The sequence below is a fragment of the Martes martes genome (assembly GCF_963455335.1).
Source record: "Martes martes genome assembly, chromosome: 9".
In the NCBI taxonomy this organism is placed as follows: Eukaryota; Metazoa; Chordata; class Mammalia; order Carnivora; family Mustelidae; genus Martes; species Martes martes.
The window spans coordinates 10224143-10247827 of NC_137896.1; the positions used below are offsets into that span (position 1 = coordinate 10224143).

General features: G+C 45.0%; 1 protein-coding gene across 1 annotated transcript; it reads right to left on the reverse strand.

The window, feature by feature from the left end:
- Positions 1-1338: 1338 nt before the first annotated feature.
- Positions 1339-17632, reverse strand: PARD6B (par-6 family cell polarity regulator beta). The gene is made up of 3 exons (XM_080814008.1): positions 17225-17632; positions 12379-12601; positions 1339-4519 (listed from the first exon to the last, which is right to left on the reverse strand). The coding sequence occupies exons 1-3, from the start codon at positions 17288-17290 to the stop codon at positions 3696-3698; spliced, it is 1113 nt and encodes a 370-aa protein (XP_080670134.1). The 5' UTR covers positions 17291-17632; the 3' UTR covers positions 1339-3695.
- Positions 17633-23685: the final 6053 nt, after the last annotated feature.

Sequence of the window (23685 nt, forward strand, 5' to 3'; positions counted from 1 at the left end):
GGAGACATCGAAGTCTGTGCTTTATCCTGCAGGGAAGAGCCGTCACCAAGCGATATGCTGTCATACAGTCAACACTTTCAGTGTCTTCTAAGACACGCCGAAACCTCTGTGTAGGAGCTCGGCTGCCAAATAACTGACATACACACTCTCAAAGCTTCATCACCCACAACCAAACTTTCGTCAATCCAGAAGACGGGAAGATCAAAGCGAACACCCAGTTGTGGCTGTTTGTCCGAGCACCTTAAGGCATACACAATCAGAACGGAGGGGCTAATTTTGCCTTGCAAACTTCTGTTTTTTCCTCAAAATCAAACTTAACTCTTTGCCCAGAACTGAAGACTTGGAAGCAGTAGGGATTTAAGATTCAAACAACACTGGGGTCCTATTTTGGTGGTGGGGGGGGGGATGTTTTAGTTCCATACCATTGTTTCACGGATCCTGAAACCCAGAGATAAGTATCGGGTCCTGAATGCAACATGGTCTGTACCAATCAGTGATGTGAAAAGTTCTATGTAGATGACGTTGAATTTCGACTCTAAGGATTTCCAATCTGGGTTTTTTATTTTTTATTTATTTTTTTTTTTTAGATTTTATTTATTTATTTGACAGACAGAGATCACAAGTAGGCAGAGAGGCAGGCAGAGAGAGAGGGGGAAGCAGGCTCCCCGCTGAGCAGAGAGCCCGTTTTGGGGCTCAATCCCAGGACCCTGAGACCATGACCTGAGCCAAAAGCAGAGGCTTTAACTCACTGAGCCACCCAGGTGCCCCCCAATCTGTTTTTTAAATTGGGGGAAGGCATCAGAAGGATTATCCTCCACTCTGGTTGACACAGAGCAGAGATCGGCTAAGCCAATGACAGTGGTGAATTTGGGATTAGAAATCGTTCAGTAGGAGGGTCCGATCTAGCTCAGGGCTCTTCCGTCATCCAGGATAACCCCAACCTGACCTGTACGGGCAGTACCACACACGGTGGTAATAAATAGCATGGCTAAGTGAATTTGAATCTCAGAAGATACACTTTCCCATTACAAACTACTTTTGTCTTGTTGCAAATCATCTTACTGCAAATGTTACCCCTCTGCACGAGTGTCACACATAACCTCTCACACGATCAGCGTAACTACATTTTAAATACTACCTTCCTGTCTGTAATCATATGCTCATACACAGCCGCAGTCGCTGTATCCACAACTTGGTGTTTATCTTTTAAAAAATTAAAAGTTGAGGAAGCCAGGACATTGTTAGAACTTAGCAATTTTCTTCCCACTCATTTTCTATCATATTGGTGCTTGGTAAGTATTTGTTGGGTCATTTTTCATATATTTGCAAACAAGAAAGTAGCCTTTATACAAGTCTATCTTTATTTGTAAAAAATAATATACAACTAAAGCTAAATTGATTTTTAAAATCAATGTTCATTTAGTGATAATGTACATTTTATAATAAAATTGTAGTAAAATACTGACATTTGAGAGTTTTAAACAAAGTATCATTCATGTAAAAATCATGTTGTCGCATGTAAAATTTAATTAGAAAATTCATAGTTCACAAAAGTACATATATTTTGTTGATAGCTCATGAGAACATTATCATAAATTTACTCAAGATACAGAACAAAATTCACAGTTAGGCTTGACGTTTAGTACTATAAAATTTTACACTGAATCCACTGATATTTCTGTTAATAAGGTACACTTCGAATAATTGATTCAGACTACCAATGAACAGACATTTTATTGTATAACCAAGAGCTATTGGTTTTACAATACGTCTAGTAATCAATTATTTCACCAATAATTTAAATGAGAAATCTAGTTTTAACAGCACTGACATATACTCTTAGCAGAATAATTAAAATAAAAAGCACTAGCAGCTTTGATTTCTGTTTTCATGAATACATACAAGACAGATCTGTACTTAATAGTTAAAATTTGTACAAAAAGTCAAGCCCTGAAGTATTTTTCCTCCAAGAGAAAAGTTCAGATGTTAAAACTTTGTTAAAAAATAAAAGAGAGAGGGAGAGAGAGAGAGGTAGTGTGTGAAAGGATTTTTACTTAAAATGTTGAACCCCTGCACCACTTATAATATAAATGAAATTTAACCTACATGTTAACATTTTGCTGTTCTACAGTCAAATTTCTATACCTCACAGAAGGTTAAAGCTGGAATGCCATTAGCAAACAGTGGTATAGAAGTGGAAGAAATTGGGTGAATTCAACAAAAAAGTACATTGCATTACATAACGTTGTGCAGTTAATAGTTCAGCGATAATCGGTTTAGTGGTAACGTGAACAAAATACATTAAGTATTCTGAGTCAAGTGACCTTCCTTCAGTCTAAGACTTCTTCATGTATCTTTACCCTAGAGAGAAAATATCCTTCAAAACGGAGTCACTGAATTCTTCATTGCTTCCCCAGCACGCAACTGTTACAAAGGTACCCATTCTAGCCCTACCATAAAATTAATTAATAAATAACTCTGAGAGAAGTAGCCATAAGCCACAGGGGACTTATGTGCTTCACGCAATCCTGGGCTTCTATATACAGGCCTACTGCGGTGCTTGTGGGTGTTGGACAGGGAAGTCAGGCGAGGGATGGAAGTCTGCAGCCTCACCCTTCACTTGTTCTAAGTGGATGCCCTGGAAAGTAATAAATAGCCTCATAAAATTAATAGCAATACACTCTACCTGTCCAAGGTGAATAGTCTTATCTTTTCTCATAAAGTATAGGTAGTGTTCCTAGAAATCCCATTAGGGAAAAAACCAAATCATCTCATGTAAAAAAGTGCACAAGTCTGTCGTGTGTAAAAATCTCTTAATTTGGGTGCATTTTTAAATCCAAAATGATTCCTACTACTCAAATACATAGCAGAGTATAAAAGCACACCAACGAAACACACACCAACAACAGATGGAATGATTTCCAATGAGATGGGGGTGCGGGTGAGAGGAGATGAAGGGAGTCTCAGGTATTACCAGCTGATGGGGCTGCCTTTTGCAACATTAAGTTATACACACATGGAGTGAGTCTGTGAATGTGAAAACTATGGGATGAATAAGCTTGGAACTTGAACAACAGTTACAGTTTCTTAATTCAGGAACACGGTTTCAATGCTTTATGACATAGGAAGCGACTCCCAAAAACAGGCAATTGGTTTGATTTCTTAAATATTAGGAAAAAAAAAAAGCATCTGAAAAAATTACTTGTAACAATGAACAACATAGGAACAACATTAAAAAACTGAAATAAAATATAGGGAACATAGGAGCCGAGGTCCCCAACGTACCAAAGGACAGAATCAGACTTCTTCACATTAGAATTAAAAAAAATATAGTTCAAGGAAAAGCTAACTGGGCTCTGCACAGCAGGTTAAAAAATATGCAACCACTTCGAACGGAAATGATCTGGTCCTCTCAGTTCTGAGAATGTGCTCTAACATCCAGTTCTCTAGAAACAAAATAGCAAAAGCACATAATTTCATTAGCAAAGGCCCCTTTCAGACTTAAACTCACCTCTGACAAACGGAAGTTTATATTAACAATGATCAAACTACTATTATAACAACATTTCAAGCTTGCAATATTAATTTTCTCATGCCTACTCCAGGTCACTGGTTCAGAGGTATATATGCTTTGAACTAGCCAAATTTACAAGTCCCTGCGGCATCCTCACTCCAAAGACATTCGGACGAAGGCTTCATAGTGTTATGATCGTTCCGTCTTCTTCTAAGAGTTTTTGATCAGGAGCATGTGTTTCTGTATTTGTGCCACTTGCTACAGGTGCTAAGCTCACTTCGTTAGAAGGAATAAAGCCGTTCTGTCCAGACTCAAAATTCAGTTCTATCTGCGTTAATGATTCGAGGCTCTCCGTATTAGGAACAGCTTTAGGAATCTGCTGCGGCATTCCATTATCTTCGATAACAATGTCATCTTCATCACTGTCTTCGTCCTCTGGCTCAAAGCTTGGTTCTACCTGCTGGAGACAGCCCAGGAGGCTGTTATCTGTGGACTGGCCGGAGCTGCCGGAAGTCCGACTGTTTCGAACCACATTATTCCTCTGGTTTGCTGGTCTCACCGTTATAATGAGGTTGCGGCTGTTGGCGATCATCATGTCTGTTACCTGGTCAAGACTCTTCCCTGAAACTTCTATGCCGTTAACTTCTAAAACTTCATCGTTAACAGCTAATAGTCCTGTGCTTTGAGCCAGGCCTCCTGGGACAAGTCTGGATATAAAGATCCCTGGGACCTTCTCTAAGCCATGTGGCGTGACCCTGACACTGGAGCCGTCGCGGATGTAGAACCCTAAGGGTTTTTCAGTGCCGTATTTGTAAAGACGAACCCTACGGTGTGTTTCTGGGAGAATGTCCACGTCTATAATAGAAGACACAGGTCTGAAGTCTTGAGGCATACTAATGACTATGTGTGGCTTTTTTCTATGGTTGTCAGGACGCAATACATTGGTTAAAACATTCTTCTTCTTTATTAGTGTGTCTGTACCAAAGGCACTGTAGTCTGCTTCTTCTGTTTAAAAAAACAAAATAAAATAATTACAGAGATGATGTAAAAACACCCAGTTTATCTACAGTTTAATCTATACAGAAGAGATAACTCACATGTATTTGGTACATAAACAATTTAAATATTAGCTTATTCTAATCAGATCAAAATGTAGCGCAGTAGTAAGACCTGCTGTACCAGAAAGAAACCACCAGGTGGCCTTCTCAAGCACACATCATAAAATCCCAAATGTTTAATCTGATAAAGCTCAAGGACTACTTAAAACAGTAAGAGGCGAAAATCAAATTCTTGTAAGTTTACACACACATTTTAAACAGCATTTCAAGTGAGTTACTTAAAACGTATTTTTCCTTCATTTGTTTAAGAAACTCCAAGTTGGGGGCACCTGGGTGGCTCAGTGGGTTAAGCCTCTGCCTTTGGCTCAGGTCATGATCTCGGGGTCCTGGGATCCTGGGATCCTGGGATCCAGCCCCGCATCGGGTTCTCTGCTCAGTGGGGAGCCTGCTTCCTCCTCTTTCTCTGCCTGCCTCTCTGCCTACTTGTGATCTCTACGTCCAATAAATAAATAAATAAATAAAATCTCTAATAAATAAATAAATAAATAAATAAAATCTCAAATAAATAAATAAATAAATAAATAAATAAATAAATAAATAAAAATGGGACACTTTTGATTCCCAAGGTAAATCAAGGGAACGAACTTATACTACAGGCAGCGGGACAGATGACGTAATTCAATGAAACAGACAATATGCATGAAATGATCATGTAAATTAGAGGAACGTATATCTAGAATTTAAGAATTTTAGTCTCCTGCAAATAAATGTTCTCCCTCAGTTTTCTGGGGGAGTTCTCATCTTCCATTTCCCCACTTTTGAAAGAGGCTGAAGTCTAAGATTGAACTTTTTTCTTCACTGTGTGAAAAAGAAGTGTGGAGGGCCCTTTCTTGGCAGTTGTGCCACAGTCTTTCTTCCTTCCACTCCAGGAATTTGTGTGGCCAAATCCCATTTGCCATGGAGCCTTGTTTTTTAAGTAAAAATAGCCTTGTTTTTTTAAGTAAAAATGTTCTCGTTTTTAAATGCTGACACCTAATTAAATAACAACAACGAACACCAGTTTGAGTCAAACAACATGCATGGATGGCATTCCTGCTTCCACCCAGAGGATCTACCCTCTCTGATGTAAAACTAAGGGACAACAGGGCACCTAAAACCAGATCTGCCTTCTGAAATCATCCTGCTGAAGGAAAATTCCTACAAACAGAACACCTCATCAGAGAATGAGAGGTTAAAAAAAAAAAAAAAAAAGGAAAGGAAATTAACATCAGGCGGGAAACTTGAAATCATGTTTCAAAAATAACAAAGGAGGAGAAACTAAAAATTCAGAATCTTCAAAGATAAAAATATATATCCGAAGAACAAAGGAGACAAAAGCCCCCTCCCGCAAAGAACTAGCTCAAAATCCTAGTCTCAGCAACTCCGGATAATAGTACTATCAGCACACTGCGACTGCACAGGCTCAGTATATATTCTTTCCTCTACTGATAAATATGATCATCTTTACTACATAAACCAGGAAATGAAGGGTACAAAGTAATGACTAAGAGTACAAAATACAAAGACGGGACCTTTATTTTCTTACTAGACCAATACTTGACACATTCCACAGAATGAGTATTAAGTGTCAGGTGTGTGTGTGAGTATGGAGAACTTTTTTTCTCAGGCTGCTTCAATTCTCAAGAGCTAGTTGCAGAGAAATGTACAAGACTAGGGGTATCTTAATTTTTGGCATTTTTTCCCCTCTGGGGATAATTCTGTCTTTATTTATAAAGTATGTATACCCTGTTCTCACAGAGACAAATTCGTTTTATAATCTGGCTTTGGAAATTAACTCACTGATATGAGAATCGTTTTGGCAACATTTGACCAAAAGCCTATCAACGAGGGTGTCCTACTGAATGTGTTTTCTCAGAAGTATATATGTTCATTTTAAAAAAATCAATTAAGAAAACCCACATAAGATTTACAAGGAAAATTCCAGACCAAACAGAGAGTAAAACTAAGTTGCCTACATGGGAAACCTGACCAAAAAAAAAAAAAGAAAAGAAAAAAGAAAACAACCCCAAATCTGCATAATTTGGCATCGCATCCAGACTGTTTGAATGCTCTCTGCTAAATTCTCAAAAGCAATATGCCCCAGCACAAAGGCACCTTTGTTCTTCCATCTAGCTAATCAGTTTCCAGCCACTGGGAAAAGAAATATTTTGGCGGAAAGCCAGGGTGCAGAGTGTTAGTTTAAAGTGTAAAGGTGACTGTCCACAGGGGACCGGGAATTCACTTTCTACCTGAGTCTGTGTGTCAAAGCACTGAACCCAGAGTAAGATGAAAAGTTCGCAAACCTGGTTCCCAGCAACCTCCGCTGCCCTAAAAACCCGGGCTTATGCAACAGCCTGAGAGCGAGGGTTCCACAGCAATCCCTCCCTCATCCCAAGCCTGTCCCTCGGCCACTATCTCGACTGACTGCAGTCAGCAAGGATCCACTCGGAATGCCTCCGAGGAGCCAAACTGCTTGTCTCAATAACCTTCCGAGCAGAAAGCTCCTGCGCCCCCTCTGGAACTCTCACTCTTCAGACCGTTAATTCCGAAAAGCCTGGTTATCTCATTCCTTAACTCACAGGGAGTCGCAAGTCACAGATTCAGAGCAGGAGGTGCGGGTCCACCAGTAGTGAGTGGCAGGCACAGATACACGAAGTAAAAGCCTACAGTGTTAGAGCCAATCTGGAGAAAACCGACCAAAAACGAAAAACCAAACCCTCATCTAACCCCCCTTCATCATCCCTGTACAGTAACGAAACAGTAACAGTTCATGGTAGGGTCACTGAGGAAGTTCAAGATGAGGACCTATTTGAAATTCTGTGAGAAGACAGGAAGAATGAAATAATTTTTGAAATTATCCTATTCCAGGGCTGACCACCTTTTGCCCCCAAGAGCTGGATGGTGAGCACTCCGGGTTCGGGGGGTCACCCAGTCGCTGCCGCAAGAGCCAATGGGCCAGACATAAAGAACGAGAATGGCTGCGTTCCAAGAAAACTTTATTTACAAAAACAGCCAGCAAGCCCTGTTTGCAAACCCCTGTTCTAATCCAAAATGGTTAAAAAGAACTAAATCTGGCAACTTTAAAAGGATTACACATCACCTAAAGCAATATTCAAAGTATGCAAATCCCTTCATTTCCTAATGTAAGGAATCCTAATCACCAAACATTCCAGAAGCACCGCAACCTGGCCAGGCCTTGTGTCCCAGCCGCAGGTTCGGTGAACCAGAGATGAGTGGGGGGCTTGCTCTCGTGGAGCTTACAGTCTGCAGGAGGAGAAGGCAAATTACCACTTGCAATCAAATTATTTCAAAGGGGCCCAGAGCCTCGGTGTAGACAGACTGCGCCGTGGGCGCCCAGCCTGCGTGCAGGGCGCTGCAAGGCTTCTCCGGGGGAAGTGAGGTTTGCGTTGAGACTGGAAAAGCAGCCAGCAGCTAATCAGGTAGAAGGCAGGGAGGAACGCTGCCGAGGCAGGGTCCAGCAAATATGGAGAGCAGGATGGGGTAGACTGCAGAAACCCAACAGCCAGAGAGGGAGGGGAAGGAGGAGGAGCCAAGGGCCTGGCCAGGGGCGGTGCAGAAAACAGGACTGGGGGGGAGGGGTGCTAGGGATTATGGACTTCAACCTAAGGGCACTGGGAAGAAAACAAAGAGTTGGGTTTTTCTATTAAGCTCACCCTGACTTTAAGCGGGAGAGTGACCCTGAGGGAGACGACAGGCGGTTACTGCCATCATTCTGAATAGTGCCTGGCCTCTAGCAGAGGCAGTGCTGATGGGGAAACAAATCTGAAAAATAATTAGAACTGCTGGAACAGGCTTGGTGACTGACTGAACGACAGGTATGCGTCACAGGTGACACCCAGCTTCTGTCGTGAGCAATCGGTGTCCTACGCTGTTCTTCAAAATTCAACTGACAATTACGATGCATCTCTCTTGGAGCATTTCGAAATCAGGGCCGGATTCACTGAGAAGTAATCTTCAAGTACACCTACAAACTAACGTCCGCTGTACAGGTCTAGGGATTGAGGTGCCTGCCCAGGGGGCCGGGGCCACCAGGCCATGTCTCAAGTGTGACAATGCGTAAAGCAAGCAAAGCAAGGCCCTTCTAGGGTTTCCAACAAACTCTTTCCAATAAATGCGCCTGTCTGGTGTCATCCAAAAGCAGATGGTAACACAGCAAGAAGTTGCGGTGTGGATGTTCTGATCAGATCCGGTAAGGAGTCCGTGCGCATCCACGGATGCCAGACTTGGCCGCCCCTCACTGACTGCTGGGAAACCTCTAAACTCCAAAAGGGGAAGGCGGCTGGCAAAGTATCTGGGAATCCTTTCTGCCAACCTGACTTTTCAGATAGCAGGGATTTTGTTTTCTTTGGTTTCTGCTTCCATGATAATAGTCCTAGAGTACGGGGTTTTTCTTCTAACAATAAATTACTGTACAAAACCTTTCAAGATATGCAACGATACAATCTTTGAGTTCATACTATATAGTTTATGCATTCAACTGTGAACTTTCACTTCGAAGAAACTTCTGGTAGAGGTATCAGATTTTAAAAGACCACGTGATTTTAAAATTCAAAATGGTTTTAAAATTTGTTTTTTTTTTTTAAATCACTTGGTACCATGTTAGTGTAATTGCTGCCCTACTGATTCCTAAACTGGCATCAACAGGCCAAGAAAACAAACTGTAATTAAGCAGTAAAATGTTACTATACTGAACGTCACCTTTATATTAATTTCCTGAATTTACTGTTCAGTGAAGTTTGCCTAAAATCAGCTTCTGCTCAACATCTGTCGAGCTTTACAAGAAAAAAGTATCACTGTGAATCACAAGGCACCACCGTTAAGTCTGTTAAGACAGACAATAAACAAGATAACTCATACTCACATAAGGTAATTCCAGGTCTGATAAAGGTGGGAGGGTCAAGGAGCTTTGGCTAAGGTGATCCAAAGAGACCCCTCCGAGCAAGTTATTTGCTATTATTTGCTATTTGCGTGTGATAAGATCTGAAGGATGGGGGTGCGGGGGAGTGAGGAGAAAAGCAAGAGCAGAAGCACAGGGACAGCAACCCCCTTCCCAAGTCTGAGACGGAAAGCAAGGCTGCCCGCTTGGCTATGACAACGGAGTGAGGGGGATGGAGAAGGGTGAGGCTGGGGAAGTCCAAAGCAGGAAGGATTTCACTCTGGAGGCAATGGGGGCGGGAGAGGGGGGCATGAAACAGGAACGACTTGACCAGCTTACTTTTATGCTTTCCTTAAGTCGTATTTGTATTACATTTATATTTTTATATTTTAACCGATTTTAGGGCACCGGGGTCGCTCAGGTCATGATGCCAGAGCCCTGGGACTGAGTGAGCCCTGTGTGGGGCTCTCTGCTCAGCAGGGAGCCTGCTTCTCCCTCTGCCCCCGTCACCGCCATGTGCTCTCTCTCACCAGCTCTCTCCCTCTCTCATAAATAAATACAATCTTAAAAAAGAAATCAAGATTGGATTTATTTATTTATTTGACAGAGAAAGAGACAGAACACGAGCAGGGAGAGCAGCAGAGGGAGAGGGAGAGGGAGAAGCAGACTCTCCACTGAGCAGGGAGCCCGGATGCGGGGCTGATCCCAGGACCCTGAGATCATGACCTGAGCCTAAGGCAGACACTTAACTGACTATACAACCGAGGCGCCCCATGTTCATATTTTTAAAAACAAATGTTCTGTTGAATGTACTGCCTATTTCTATATAAAACTTTTCTTTTTTTAAAGATGGGGGAAGGGGTAGGGGCAAAAAGAGAGAGAATCCTAAGCAGACTCACCGAGCCCTGTGGGGAGCTGACCTAGGGCTCAGGGCTTGATCTCACAACTGTGAGGTCATGACCTGAACAAAAATCAAGAATGGGACGCTTAACTAACTGAGCCACCCAGGCGCCCCTTTTTAAATCAAATTCTATGAGCTGTTTACTATACTGGACATTGATTTCTAGGACATAGAAAACTTCACATATAAACACATAAACATATAAACTTCACATATGAACATATTCAAAAGCAAAGAGCAGAACATAACCACCCTTAACAGATGTGAGGGTTGATTGATCCCACAATCACTAAGTGTTGCAGCATCAGTAATAAAAAACATGTAGTGGTATGATCCAACTCTGATCATCTAACAGAAAGGATAATCCAACAAAATTTTGTTGGATGGCAGTAGTTTAAAAATAACCACTCCACGCCTGAATACACATTCCAAATACAACAAAGTATTTTAATGAAAATTACAACTGCTAACAAGAAAGGCCTACTCATCAATAATTAATATTATTCTGCTTAAAATGACAAGTTCCACATGAATGCTTTGTCTTCTCTCCTCTACTGATGTTTTTTTGTCTCCAACAGTCTGTACACAGCTTTCCAAGGGTCCATCCCTGGTCTTCACCCCTACAAAGCCTGACGTCTACTCCAGAGAATTTCTCAAATATCACTTTTCCACAGACTTTCAATCTTCTCTGACTGGGCCTCTAGATTTCAATCCAAAGTTCCTGTCTACCATTTCCAATTTCCTACGTGGCATGGTTAAAACTCACCAGCCAAACATCCTAAAACCAAACCCATTTTCTTTCTAAGCTAATCTCCCTCTTCCAAATTCTGGTTGTTTATGACACTGTCCCAGCCATCAGACTCGAACCCAGAAAGCTGTTCTCTGTTGGACTCCTCTTCAACTCCCCGCCATCCAGTGCGGAGCACAGCGACTCTCAAATATCAGATATGCCCTCTTTAACACTGCCATTTTCGTTGCCTGCCTCCTCCACTGGGGCGGCTTCCCAGCTGTCCCTTCACCACCGGCTCCTGGCCCTCTCCTCTAAGACTCTGGTCACTTCAACTCATCCCCAACCGCCAAATTAATCTTCCTAGATTAATACTCTAACTATACCACACGACTGTTACGTATCTATGAAATCCATCTCAGAGGTCTTTGGGAAAATCAATTTGTGCGTTTCTAAGTATTCTCTAAACAGTCAAGTATTATAAACATGTCACCCTTGGAGGTTTATTTTGTTGGTGGACTTTAGTTCCTCCAAACCCAGAAAAGCAAAGCTATATAATCAGTGGAATTTCAAAGCCCTAGGAGTGGTCTAACGTTTATCAACTGGGAAATAAAGTTTCACCTTCAAGGGTAATCCCTATCCATTCTCTCAAACTGCTTTCTGGGTTGGTTTATAAACACAGTAAGGCTTTCATTGTCCTACCAAAACTAAGCTTGCTGCTGTCATGCTGGCTTTCTAAACCTCTTCATTTACCAGAAACAAAGAAATAAATGGCACACATCATACCCATGTGCAGCCAGGAGACACACAGACATGGAGGAGGCCACAGAGTTTAAAAAAAAAAAAAAAAAAAAAAAGTTCTACAACTCAAAATTCTTGTCATGTAGGATGGTTATTTCAAATGTTCTTTGCAAGACTAATATCAGTGTTTAAATTCCTCCATAATAATGACTTGCTATCTAATTTTCCAGATAATTAACTAACTTTATTTCTGTGAAGAACATTCTAAATAAGTAACTTTCCTTCAGGTAGTTATTTAGTAGTAAATACAGCACTTGAAAGTTGGTTGCCACCAAAAAACGAGAATCTTTCTCTGATTCCCAAGTCACAGTCTGTATATCACATCTTTCTGAATGGACACAGTTCTATTCAACGAAGTGAGAATTCAATGCATAATCCTACCTATGAGGAAAATAAACTACTTTTATTTCTAAAACAATGTCTCTACACAGTGGTACTTACCCTTTTTTTGTATAAAAATCCTAAGCAGTGGATTGGCCGTTGAAACAGCTTTGTGATAATTGTCATCATTATTTATAGGTAGCAAGTCTCCGTGGATGTCTGCATAGCCTACTAAAACGTCAACATTGGGTATCTTATGAACATGTTGCAGTAATCCATAAAACTCCTCAAATTTTCCAGGTTTTGATCTTTCCAGTGAAAACCGACGAAATTCAGCTCCAAACTATAAATACAATGAACATATTAATTAAAAACAAACAAAAGTAACAGAACCCAATCTGAAAATGCACTCCATAGGAAAATTAACAGTTGCAGTATTTCCCTTAATAAGAAAGAGTATTGTAGTGACACAGTCTATTGTCACAAATCTCATTAACTGGAGATAAAACAGCGTAAGACAGACACAGGAATGTGCCTTCTCACTGCTACATCTCCGAAGGGCATTCCCATCAAGGATGGGGCTCCACTCAATCCCTGGGGTTCCCAGGCCTCACTGGGGACTGTCCCGCAAGAGTGACTCAGCTCAAACCCTGTCTGGAGCCCAGATCTTGACAGCAGTCCTCTCCCCGCCCAGGCCATGGGGTAAAAAAGATGTGCCCAAGTCTTTATTTTGGCAATTAGCAAAAAGCACCGAAGTTTCTTCCCCCATAAAACGAATTATGATTTCACGGGAAGTGGAAAGAATTAATAGCAACACATAAAGAAGGGACTTTGAGCTTCTTGGCATAAAGGCACAATACAAATGGGAAGTATATCATATAAGAAATAGGTCTAGAGATAAGGAGCATCTTCCCTATAATAATGCTGGAAAAAAAGCTTTATTAATACATAAAATATATATCCTACAACCATCCTATTAATGCAAGGAGTGTTGATGTGCTTGGCACAGTGCCTGGGCCCTACAGATGGACGGCTCAGGCCTGCAGCAGGAGCTCACCCAGAAGTGGGTAAAGAAGACAAAGCCATCAGAGAGGTATCAAGAAACCACAAAACCACCTCTATCATGCCCCGTTCTGATTCCTCTAGAACCACACCTCTGCTCTCCAAACGCCGGATTATTAAAGCGGCTGTTATTCCGCACTCAGGACTGGCTTCATCTGGTCCCCGATAAACAGGATCTATGACTGACTATGGGCCCCGTGTGCCGTTTCCTCCAGGGGGAAACCCGGGTAAGGTTAATCAGCCTTCCTCAGAAAGTGCCCCGACCATGTAAGCTCAAGGAACGCTACAAAACGATGACCCCGCTCTTACGGATCACTGTGGAGACCAGATATTAAACACTCAGTTGAGTCCTCCAGCGGAATTTTTTTTTTTAATTTTAAACAAATGTTTGCCAAATGTATTCAACCACTGAACTCCTTTTTCCTCTAAATATCTACTACTAAGAAATACTAATGTATTCTAATGTAATGTAATACTAACACAGCCTTAAGCATCAGCAGAGACAGTCCCCATCAGAATAATTTGAGATTACAAATGTGTCAGTTCCTCTTCCAAAGGATAGATGTGATAACTCCAGTCACTGTATCTGTTACACTGAAGAAGTTCATCTGCTTCCTAATACCCACACCTACTCATCAGTATTAAATTAAGTTTAAAATTCACCCAAACCACCTCCTCTAAATGAATACAAGTTTTCATGACACATTCCTAAAACATAAACACCAACATTGGTCAAGAATATAAGGTGACTCATACCTAAAACTCTCAAAGTTTAGTCACACCTTCACGTTTCAAAGTCAATAAAAACTCGGCAACACCCTTCATATCAGAGCTAGTCTTATGATGTTATCAAAAGTCACAGTTTCTCCTCCTTGGTCTTTATCCTGGTATCACAACCTAAAACTCCTAGTGCCACGGATCTGCACCAGGGTTTATTACTGTCCCAGGTACGTGAATGAAAGTAACATCTAACCCATAAACATTTTAGGGCTCCAACGACTTTGCTCAATAAAGCTTTTGGGTGAGGGGTGCCTGGGTGGCTCAGTGGGTCAAGCCTCTGCCTTCGGCTCAGGTCATGATCTCAGGGTCCTGGGATGGAGCCCCGCATCGCATCGGGCTTTCTGCTCAGCAGGGAGCCTGCTTCCTCCTCTCTCCCTGCCTGCCTCTCTGCCTACTTGTGATCTCTGTCTGTCAAATAAATAAATAAAAAACCTTTAAAATAAAGCTTTTGGGTGAAAATCCTTTGCTCAACTTGTTTTTCTCTTCCTTAAATGTTATGATAAAAACAATGAAAAACTGTATGGCTTCACAGCTGACGTGCCCTTTTGCAAATGTTAGCAGAAAACAAAACCGAACAAGAGAAACTTACATTTCTTGCAGAAAAACAACAGGATTAAGAGAACGTATTACGACGTGAAGAAAAATACTAAGACAGAGATAAAATTAAGACCCAGTCAACAACTATTCACTGTGTGAAGCATCTGTAACTCTTATTTAGGCCAGTCTAGTTTGTCTTGGCCACCCAGGATGTGGCCTTCTCCCAGCATCTGCTGGGAGAATGGACACCCTTCGCCTGGCATCTGTTGGTACGTTCAAGAAACCGCAAAGTTAATTTCAATACTGTTTGCCCATGAATAATAATTAGAAAATGTACAGCCCAAAGACTGTTCCAAGGTCATTAAAGGATTCCACCTTCATTATCGATTAAGAACTTTCCCCGCTCTGCTCAGGTGATACAGCTGACACTGTTTTCTACACGGAAGAAAAAGAGAACCTGAAATGTGGATCTATCTGCACATCACTGGGTTGCGGTTACAACCTCTTGACCATCAGTTTTGTAAGAAGCTGTGCTATCTCCAAGGCAGCTGACAAAAGGAAATACTGTTTCAAACATCTGTCCAAATACTTTGTAAATGATAAAGATGACAAGTGTTTCATTTAATCCACTAAAAATAAATGTGTCAACAGCATCTATTTAAAACACAAGGTGTCACAGATCCACTAAAAACAGTACCTAATATTCTGTCTGCACACCAACTCCGAGAACAGAGGAACCACACTTCATTCAGTGCACGTTCTCAGAAAGCCTTGATTCTATTTCAGAGACACGGTTCACTACAAGTGCAGCCTGACAGCTCAAATATATAACATGTAGTACAGACATACGTGTGGGAAAGACTCACAGGTCAGCTGACAGAAGAGAAGGGGGCAGAAAGCCTGAAATTCCAGTCCCAGAGCGCTCCAGCTTTCCCGTCCAGGAGATGAATTACCATTTGATTGTACTTATCAGTGCACCTAGAATCTCTGCCCATTTTTTTCCTGTGATGAAGAATTAAAGACTTGCTACCAAGATTAGGACCACAAACTGAATTCGAAGATTATGCAATATCCTAAGTGTTTTGTCTTTTCTTAACCTCAACCCCCACAGATGCAAACTAGATTCATGACAGAAATGCCTGAGAAAGTTCAACCAGTGGGCACAGAAACCACTCCGGCCACTATACTGCTCGAGGAAAAACCCTGTACATTTGGAGTCATCTTAACCCCTAGCTCAAGCACATCTCTTCCATTTGCTCTAGCGGTTCTACTGAGGACACAGGGAAGAGCACATTCCCTCAACTGCTAAAATTACATTTCTGTTCTTATTAAACAGGATGGTTTCTGTGAAACTACTGCCCCTCCTGCTCCAGAAGTTACAAATAACATTTAAATGATGTTTAAAATGAATGTAGATCTCAGTTACTGCAACTTACAGAACTTTGCTTATCAACTCTAGATAATAAAGCCATTCCACCCACAGGCTCCAGGGCGCTCTCCTTCCTCCACTTCACTCAAAACCACTCCCTGATTTGGGATTTGCCCTATGTTTCATCATTTCTGAAGTCGATATGCTTGTACTGTTCTCCCATTCTTGCAGGTGTTTTGGGTTTCTTAACTATTTTTCATGCTCTCAAAAACAGTTTTATTCTATAGAGTCTAGAAGCTATTCTGTAAAAAGGCTTCCAGGTTTTGTCATAAAAGCAGAGCCTGGCGAAGTCTTAACCTTTCTGACCCCCTCCCGTTTCTCAAGAGAATCAAACTAGATCATCTAAACTTCTCTGGCTCTTCAACCCATGAAATGCTTGCTGAAAATGTGGCTGTGGTTGCCGATCACCTTCAAATTCCAGCTCAAAACCCCCTCTGGAAAGCATTCTCTACCTAATCCCTAAAGACTACCCAGCTCAGGCAGCCTTGCAATTTACAAATTCAGTGGATGCGGCGGGAATTATCAGCAGACTGGCATACCGCTGGTCAAGAAGGAAAACACTTGATGTGAAAAGGTAGCACGATGGAATGAAAAGAGCATCCAGCCTCAAACTGTAAAGGGCTACTCAAACGAAACGTGATAGTGTTAATTTTATAGATTAAACGCATACCAAAGGTAGTGCTGGAAAAATCCCTAACAGGAAGCAAAGCGAACTTTAAAAGGTCCCTTTAGTGCACTGGGCTCTCCCTTTCACCCCACTCGATGCACCATTGAACCAAAGAAAGGGGTAACACTTTGTGACCACGCGTCTTCCAAATACCTTTTCCTCGGAGACCACGAGCTAGAACTTCCCCTCAAGCCTTCGTCCCACACTGCGCTCAGACGCCTCCCATCCCTTAACAGGAATGAGATTCAAGGAGATTAAGTGCTCCATGGGTCTTCCCACCTGGGCCAGCAACAAACACAAGGCCCCTCCTTCTCCCCCTTCTCGGCAAGTTTACTATCCACCACCTCCTGCCCCCGCACCCCACTGCCGCACCCCCCGCGTTGCAGACACCGGGCAGTCCCTCCGGCCGCCCCGGGCAGCCCCCGGCCTCCCCCAGGCCCGGCCCCGGCCCCCATCAGCCGGCCGCTCCGCCCAGCCCCGGCGCCGCGCACCTTGCTCTTCACCTCCATGGTGCCCAGGCAGCCGCTGCCCGCCCCGTGCCGGTGGCTGCGGTTCATGCTGAGGCCGGGCCCCGCGGCGGCCTCCTCCGGCCGGGCCGCCCCTCGGGAGCGCAGGGAGCGAGTGCGCGGCCGGCGGGTTGGGGACGCGGCTGCGGCCCGGGCGACTCCTCACAGGCACCTGCAGAGGGGCGGCCGCGGCTCGGGTCTCCGCGCAGAGCTCCGCTCGGCTGGCTGCTCACGCGGCCGGACCGAGGGTCGGACTGGCGGCGCGGCGGGTGGGGACGCGACTCACTCCCTCCGGGCCTCGGCGGCGGCCGCGACGAAGGAGGAGGAGGGGGAGGAGGAGGGGGCGGAGCAGAGGCGACAGGCGCCGCAATCTCGCTCTCGGCCGCCTCCCCCGCAAGCCCGCGCGCGCGCACCCGAGGCGGGCGGGAGCCGCGGCGCGTGCGCGCGCTCACCTGCAGCCTCGGCCAAAGCCTCGGCGGCTCGCGCTCCGCCCACACCCAATAGGAACCGCGCACCTGCGCCAGCGTCGCCAACCAATCGAAACACGCTTCGCGAAGCGCGTGGGCGGGTCGCCTTCTCGAAAATCCCGCCCACCACCATGCGATTGGCTCCGCGCTGCGAGGGAGGGGCGGGATCACCTGAAGCCTTGGGCCCCCTCCCTGGATCAAGCAGGAGAGTTGGAAAGCGCATGCGCGGGCTCTGGTGTTTCCGCCTTGGGAAGGCCGGCCGGAAGCGAGAGCGCACCTGGAGAGGAGCTGGGTGGGTGCCTTTTGCGCAAGCGCAGGCACGCGCCTGACGTCCCGGTCCCGGCGAGAGCGCGCCGGGCTGGGGTTGGAGAGGGCTGTTTGGACGGTTGCCGAAGCGCGTTGGAGCGGTTCGGTTCCCGGCGCCCCCAACCCACGTCCACTTTTGGGTGCTGCAGCAGTGCCTCTCCACCCAGTTGGGTCGTTTAGGCGTCCGGCTGCAACTCTGGTTACAAAATAAAAGTTTTCCCGCTCTGCAGCAGTTAGTAGGAGAGAACATCAGAGCTCTTCGATCTTGTCCGTAGAGATTTTTCTGCAACCCGTCAGGTCCCAGGAGGTCGAGGGAGCGCCGCGGTTGGGGAGGGAAAGTGAACTGAGGCCAGGATGGCTCCCCTCAGGTCCGGCTTCCCTCAGGACTTCTAGATGGGCCCCCCCGCCCCGGGCTTTCTTTTTTCTTTGCTTATTTTATTTTTTAAACTGAAGTCTTCCTCTCCTCCTCTCCTTCCTCTCTCCATTTCTTGGCTGATTGCTGTTTCCACCAATGGCAGCCTCTGGATAACGTTCTTTTCTCCGAGGGTAGTGGTAGAGCTGTGTCCTTGATAAAAGACTGAACTCTCCTCTAAATGCCCCAGTCAGGTTTCTCCTTACGGGGACGCTGTTCAGCATTGGCGATGCGGGGAAAGCGGAGAGGAGACACTCAAGTCCCCCATCCACGTAGAAGGGCCCCCTTGACCCCTCCTCTGCGCGGACCTGGGCTTGCTGGGCGGGTGGGGGGGGGGTGTGGGGCCGGTGCCTGAGATGGCCAGGAGGAGCTGGTTAGGGTACTTCATTCCACTGGAGTCCTCAGGGCCTTCCCCTCATCTGCCTGCCTCAAATCCCTCCTGACCCTTGTACATCCTTCCCAGCACCTGTGTGACAAGTTTGTTTTTTCATGTTTTTGGAGTCATCTGCCTCCGCCCCAGAATGAAAGCACTGAGGAGGCAGGGACCGCGTCAACTGACTGTTACTGAGCAGGTAGAGTGGTACCTGCAGAGGCAGGTACTCACATATGGCTTCGCTGGGTGCCTCTGGTTTCTCCAGGCTAACTTTGCCCCACCCGGGCTCAAAGGTGAGAAGCCCGTCTTTCCCCGAGGGGGTTCCGTTCACTAACTGTTTCTGGGGGAATTTAAGTTTTTTCTGGCCATTTTGGGTGGAAGTACAGATGGAAAGGATTCCATCCTAAGCTGAATGATAATAAGGCTGTAGCCTCCACCCCCTGTTCAAAAGCACCTGCTCCGTGATTTGGGCTGTGCTGGACATTAAGTGTGGTGTTGTGACCCCTTAAGACCTTAAAAATTATGAAGAGCCCCCGAGTATTTAGTTTGTGTGTTAAATGCCTTTTAATATTCATTTTAATATTTTAATTTTAATTTTAATATTTTAATATTCATTGTATGAGAACTAAAACAATGTTTCGTCAAAAGAACACACAAGCACACACATTCCAGGAGTCATCAGGGTGACATCATCGCACGTCATGTCCCTTCTGGAAAACACCACTGGATACCTGTGACAATGACGGTGAGAAGAACAAGTAACAGGTCCGTAATCTGAAAATACTTTTAGCTTTGAGAATCCCCTCAAAAGGTCCCAGAGACACCCAGGGCGCACCCCCCCGCCCCGGGTTTACGAACTGTTGAGTAGAAAACGCGTCACGGCCTTTAGGAATCTTTATTCTCAGCTGTCACCCTCTATTCCCCAACTGCCAGGGCCATGCCCTGGAAGCCAGGCCCCAGTTCAACGTGAGCGAGTATGGGGTGGCTGAGCTTTATTACTGTTATCCATACTGATTTATCAGGCCCTTTTCAAAAGGAAGTTCATGGATGCCAACACACCTGCGTGGGCCCTGCATTCCTAGAGGCATTGTCATGTCCTCTCTCCCCTCCTCCGGGTGTGGTATCCCTCTTGGACTTTCCTTTCTACAAGGGAGGGCCGGGCCAGAGCTTCCTGGATCTCCTGAGTGGAATTTGCTCTGAGGCCTGCGTCACAGGTGCGCCTGAGCGGTGTAAGGAAGGAATGTGGAAAATAGTTTGAATTTGATAAAGGTATTGTGGAGGAGGGGAACCTTTTCATTCCGGGAGCTATTGTGGCCGCGAGTTTGTTGACAGGGCCTGAAATTCAGCCTTACTTGAGAAGCGTGAAGCCCAGAGCAACAGCACAGAGGAGGGTTTATATTTCTGTTTCTTTAGTTCTCAGACTGAACCCTAATCTCATTTCTCTCCGTCATCCCTCCCCACTCCCAAATCCTCAAGCCAAAGCTGATCAAGGCCTTAGTGTGGAATGAAAAGCTAGTCCCATGCCTGGGAGAATTAGTACCCAGTGAGTTAGTGAGATAAGTAAGGTGAGTATGACAGGGACTCGATAAATTATAGGGTCTCAAAATCGTTCGTTGGGAATGGGCTACCACTGATTATGACACCCACACGCTGGCAGGTCCGTCCAGCCTGTCTCCGCCCTCTGAAGAAGCCAGTAGGGGTTACACCGGTGCCACATGGGCCTTTTCAATACTTCTGTCTTTAAGAAAGGAAGAAAGAGGTGCCAAGGAGTCATATATACTAGTGGCGAGATTTTATTCAAGACATTTCTCTTGCCAGCTCTTTTTCTCCTTGATTGCTCAAGTTCCAGTTCTGATGGAGCTGGTTAATAATTCTTTAAGAGTTGAAGTGTATATTTATGAATCTCAGACTACACAGCAAAGCATTTTAAGCCCTTTAGCAGAGGTGGAATTAAGTCACATGACCGGTTTTCTGGTTAATAGCTTTTAACACTTTGGTACTTTGTGTGGGGGTGGGTGGGAGTGCTGGAAGCTCAGGAAATGGACGAATTATCTCCTGTAGCATTTACGAAGCTAGATGCCCTTTTAGGTAAAAGCCCCGTCTTCATGGGAGGCAGTATGTGCCAGGCACAGTGCCGGAGCCCTACCCTGGAGGAGTTTGCCTTCTGACCTCTTCCCTCTCTAGGACTTAATTTCTCCGTCTGTGAATGCAGGCGCTGGATGAGCTCATCTCCGCAACTCCTTCCAGCTCTTAACATTCTATGGTTCCCCAGGGATAATGGAGATTGATCATTATTTCAACATTACCAGGGATGAACTAGAATGAAATGGGTAATCTTTCCATCAGGCTTCACAGACGGTCTGCCATCATCAGCTAAAATATTCCAGTTCCTAGGAGGTGTTGATGAAGATGATGATAATTCCCATTTATGAGGGTCCTACCTGGTTCCATGCGCCCTGCCGAATGCTCTCCTGTGGATTATCTTATTTACTTGTAAGTGACATGGAAGAACCTTACACTTGAAAACACTCAGATCGGGATGCCTGGGTGGCTCAGTGGGTTAAAGCCTCTGCCTCCAGCTCAGGTCATGATCTCAGGGTCCTGGGATCGAGCCCCGCATCGGGCTCCCCGCTGAGCTGAGCGGGGAGCCTGCTTCCTCCTCTCTCTCTCTCTCTGCCTGCCTCTCTGCCTGCTCGTGATCTCTCTCTGTCAAATAAATACATAAAAGATCTTATATAAAAAAAAACACTCTGGGACGCCTGGGTGGCTCAGTTGGTTAAGCGGCTGCCTTCGGCTCAGGTCATGATCCCAGCGTCCTGGGATCGAGTCCCACGTCGGGCTCCTTGCTCCTCGGGGAGCCTGCTTCTCCCTCTGCCACTCTGTCTGCCTGTGCTCGCTCTCTCTCTCTCTCTCTGACAAATAAATAAATAAAATCTTTAAAAAAAAAAACAACACTCAGATCTTAATATTTTTCTGAAAGACGTTAACTTGAGCCCTTGCTCTGCTCCGCACTGGTTGGGTGACCTTGAGCTTGTTCGTTTAACCGCTCAGAGCGTTAGATTCCTCTTCTATGAGAGGAGACAGAAGTGGCCACCTCATAACATTGTTGCAGGGGTCAGCTGAAAAGCAGTGCATGAAGCCACTCTGCCAACCATCAAGTGTAATACGCATGCTAGTGGTTATTATTTAGCAAGTAGTACTGCCTACCAAAGCCTTTGGCGGAATTTCAAGAAATCCCTTGAAATAAAACAGAAATGTATAATAAACCATTCTTCTTGTCTTCACACGGGGTGGCCTTGTAATGGACATCTCTTAGGTGAGATGCAGTCCAGAGTAGTTAAGAATGTGATTCTCAGGTGCCTACATTCAAATCCTGCCTCTGCTATTTCCTAACTGTGTGACCTCCGGCAAGCTCTTAACCTCTCTGAGCTTCCATTTCGTCGTCATCTATAAAATGAGGATAGGAAGAGAGTTAATCATCTTCATTTGTGCGCAAAGCATTCAGGAAAGGACCCAGCACAGAGTGAGGACTTGTAAAGGTTACCCATTATTGTCATGATTGCTAATTATTTTTATGACCCAGTGCCATAACAGAATTCGTTAATGTAGTAAGTATTTAAAGCCTCAGGTATGTCTACAGCACTGTTTTTAGCATGGAGATAAAGGACAAAAAGTGAGGATAGGATTTCTACCATCTAGCATTTCACAGTTCACATATAGATTGGTTCCGCAAATATCCTTGAGCTTCTACCATGGATCATGCAAGGAAACAAAAATCTGAATACAATAGAGTTCTTGCTTCCAAGGAATCCACATCCAGCCGAGAAGTCAGAGCCAGGGAGAGATGTCTTCAGGAAGTGGTGGCTGCTGTAGTTAAGGGTGGAGGGGGGTCGTTGGAGTTGACATTCCAGAGATCACATTTGACTCTACCACCTGTGGAACCCATCTTTCTCTCTAGACCATTTACCTTGGGAGTCAACCGAAGATAGTGATAACATCTATCCTCCTTGAATTAATAAGTATTTATGGTCTATTATGTGCCAGGTGCTATTCTAGAAGGTAAGCTTACAGTAGTAAACAAGATGTAACAACATCCCTGCCCTCCCGGAGCTGACATTCCACGGGTAGAGACTGAACACACAGATTAATCAAAATTAGTGTGTTAGTGATACGAGTCGTGGAGAAAAATAAAAGCAGGGAGGGAAGATGGGGAGGCCAGGGGGGTAGAGCAAGGTGTGGAAGGAGAAAGAAAATCCAACAGGAGGTGGCAGGGGTGGCTTCCCTGAGAGGCCACCCCTGCCACCTCCTGTTGGATTTTCTCACCCTGTTGGGGTGAGAAAGTGATCCTCCTGCATCTCTGTGTGTTGGGGGGGGGGCGGAGCGGGGATGGGGGGAAGGCTTCCTTGCAGGCAGGGGCTCAGCACGAGTGCAAGGATTAAAGGCGATAAAGCTCACTCTGTCCTGGCACACGGCAAACACTCAGAAGACACCAGCTGCTATTTTGAGCCATTACTCAGGGCTGAGGCCAGGGTATGAAAGGAGGGGGGTGGGAGCAGAAAAGAGAGAATGACTAAGTCAGCCTGGGGGTGGGGGGGCGGTCTGGAGTGTTTCACAGTGAAGTGACTCTGGTTAGCAATCCTGCAGAAGAATGAGTAGGAGTTTGCTAGAGGCATGGCGGGCTGTGGGACGGGGGAGGAGGCATTCCAGGGAAAGGGAGCTTTGCAGCAGAAGTGTGGGGGCGGGGAAAGAACATGGTGTGTTCCCTAAGCCCTTGCGTGGGGCATGGGTGTGCCCGGTGGTGGGGGGCCCTCTCCTCTCTGGAGGTGGGAGCTGGAGAAGTCGGTGGGAAGGGATGATGCGATGGGCCTCACATGCCCTCCTGACGAGT

Coding starts and splice junctions, on each gene's coding strand:
- PARD6B (XM_080814008.1), bottom strand. CDS start 17,290: ATGAACCGCAGCCACCGGCACGGGGCGGGCAGCGGCTGCCTGGGCACC. Junction 12,602..17,224: donor CCATGGAGGTGAAGAGCAAG/GTGCGCGGCGCC, acceptor TTGTATTTATAG/TTTGGAGCTGAATTTCGTCG. Junction 4,520..12,378: donor GATTTTTATACAAAAAAAGG/GTAAGTACCACT, acceptor TTTTTTAAACAG/AAGAAGCAGACTACAGTGCC.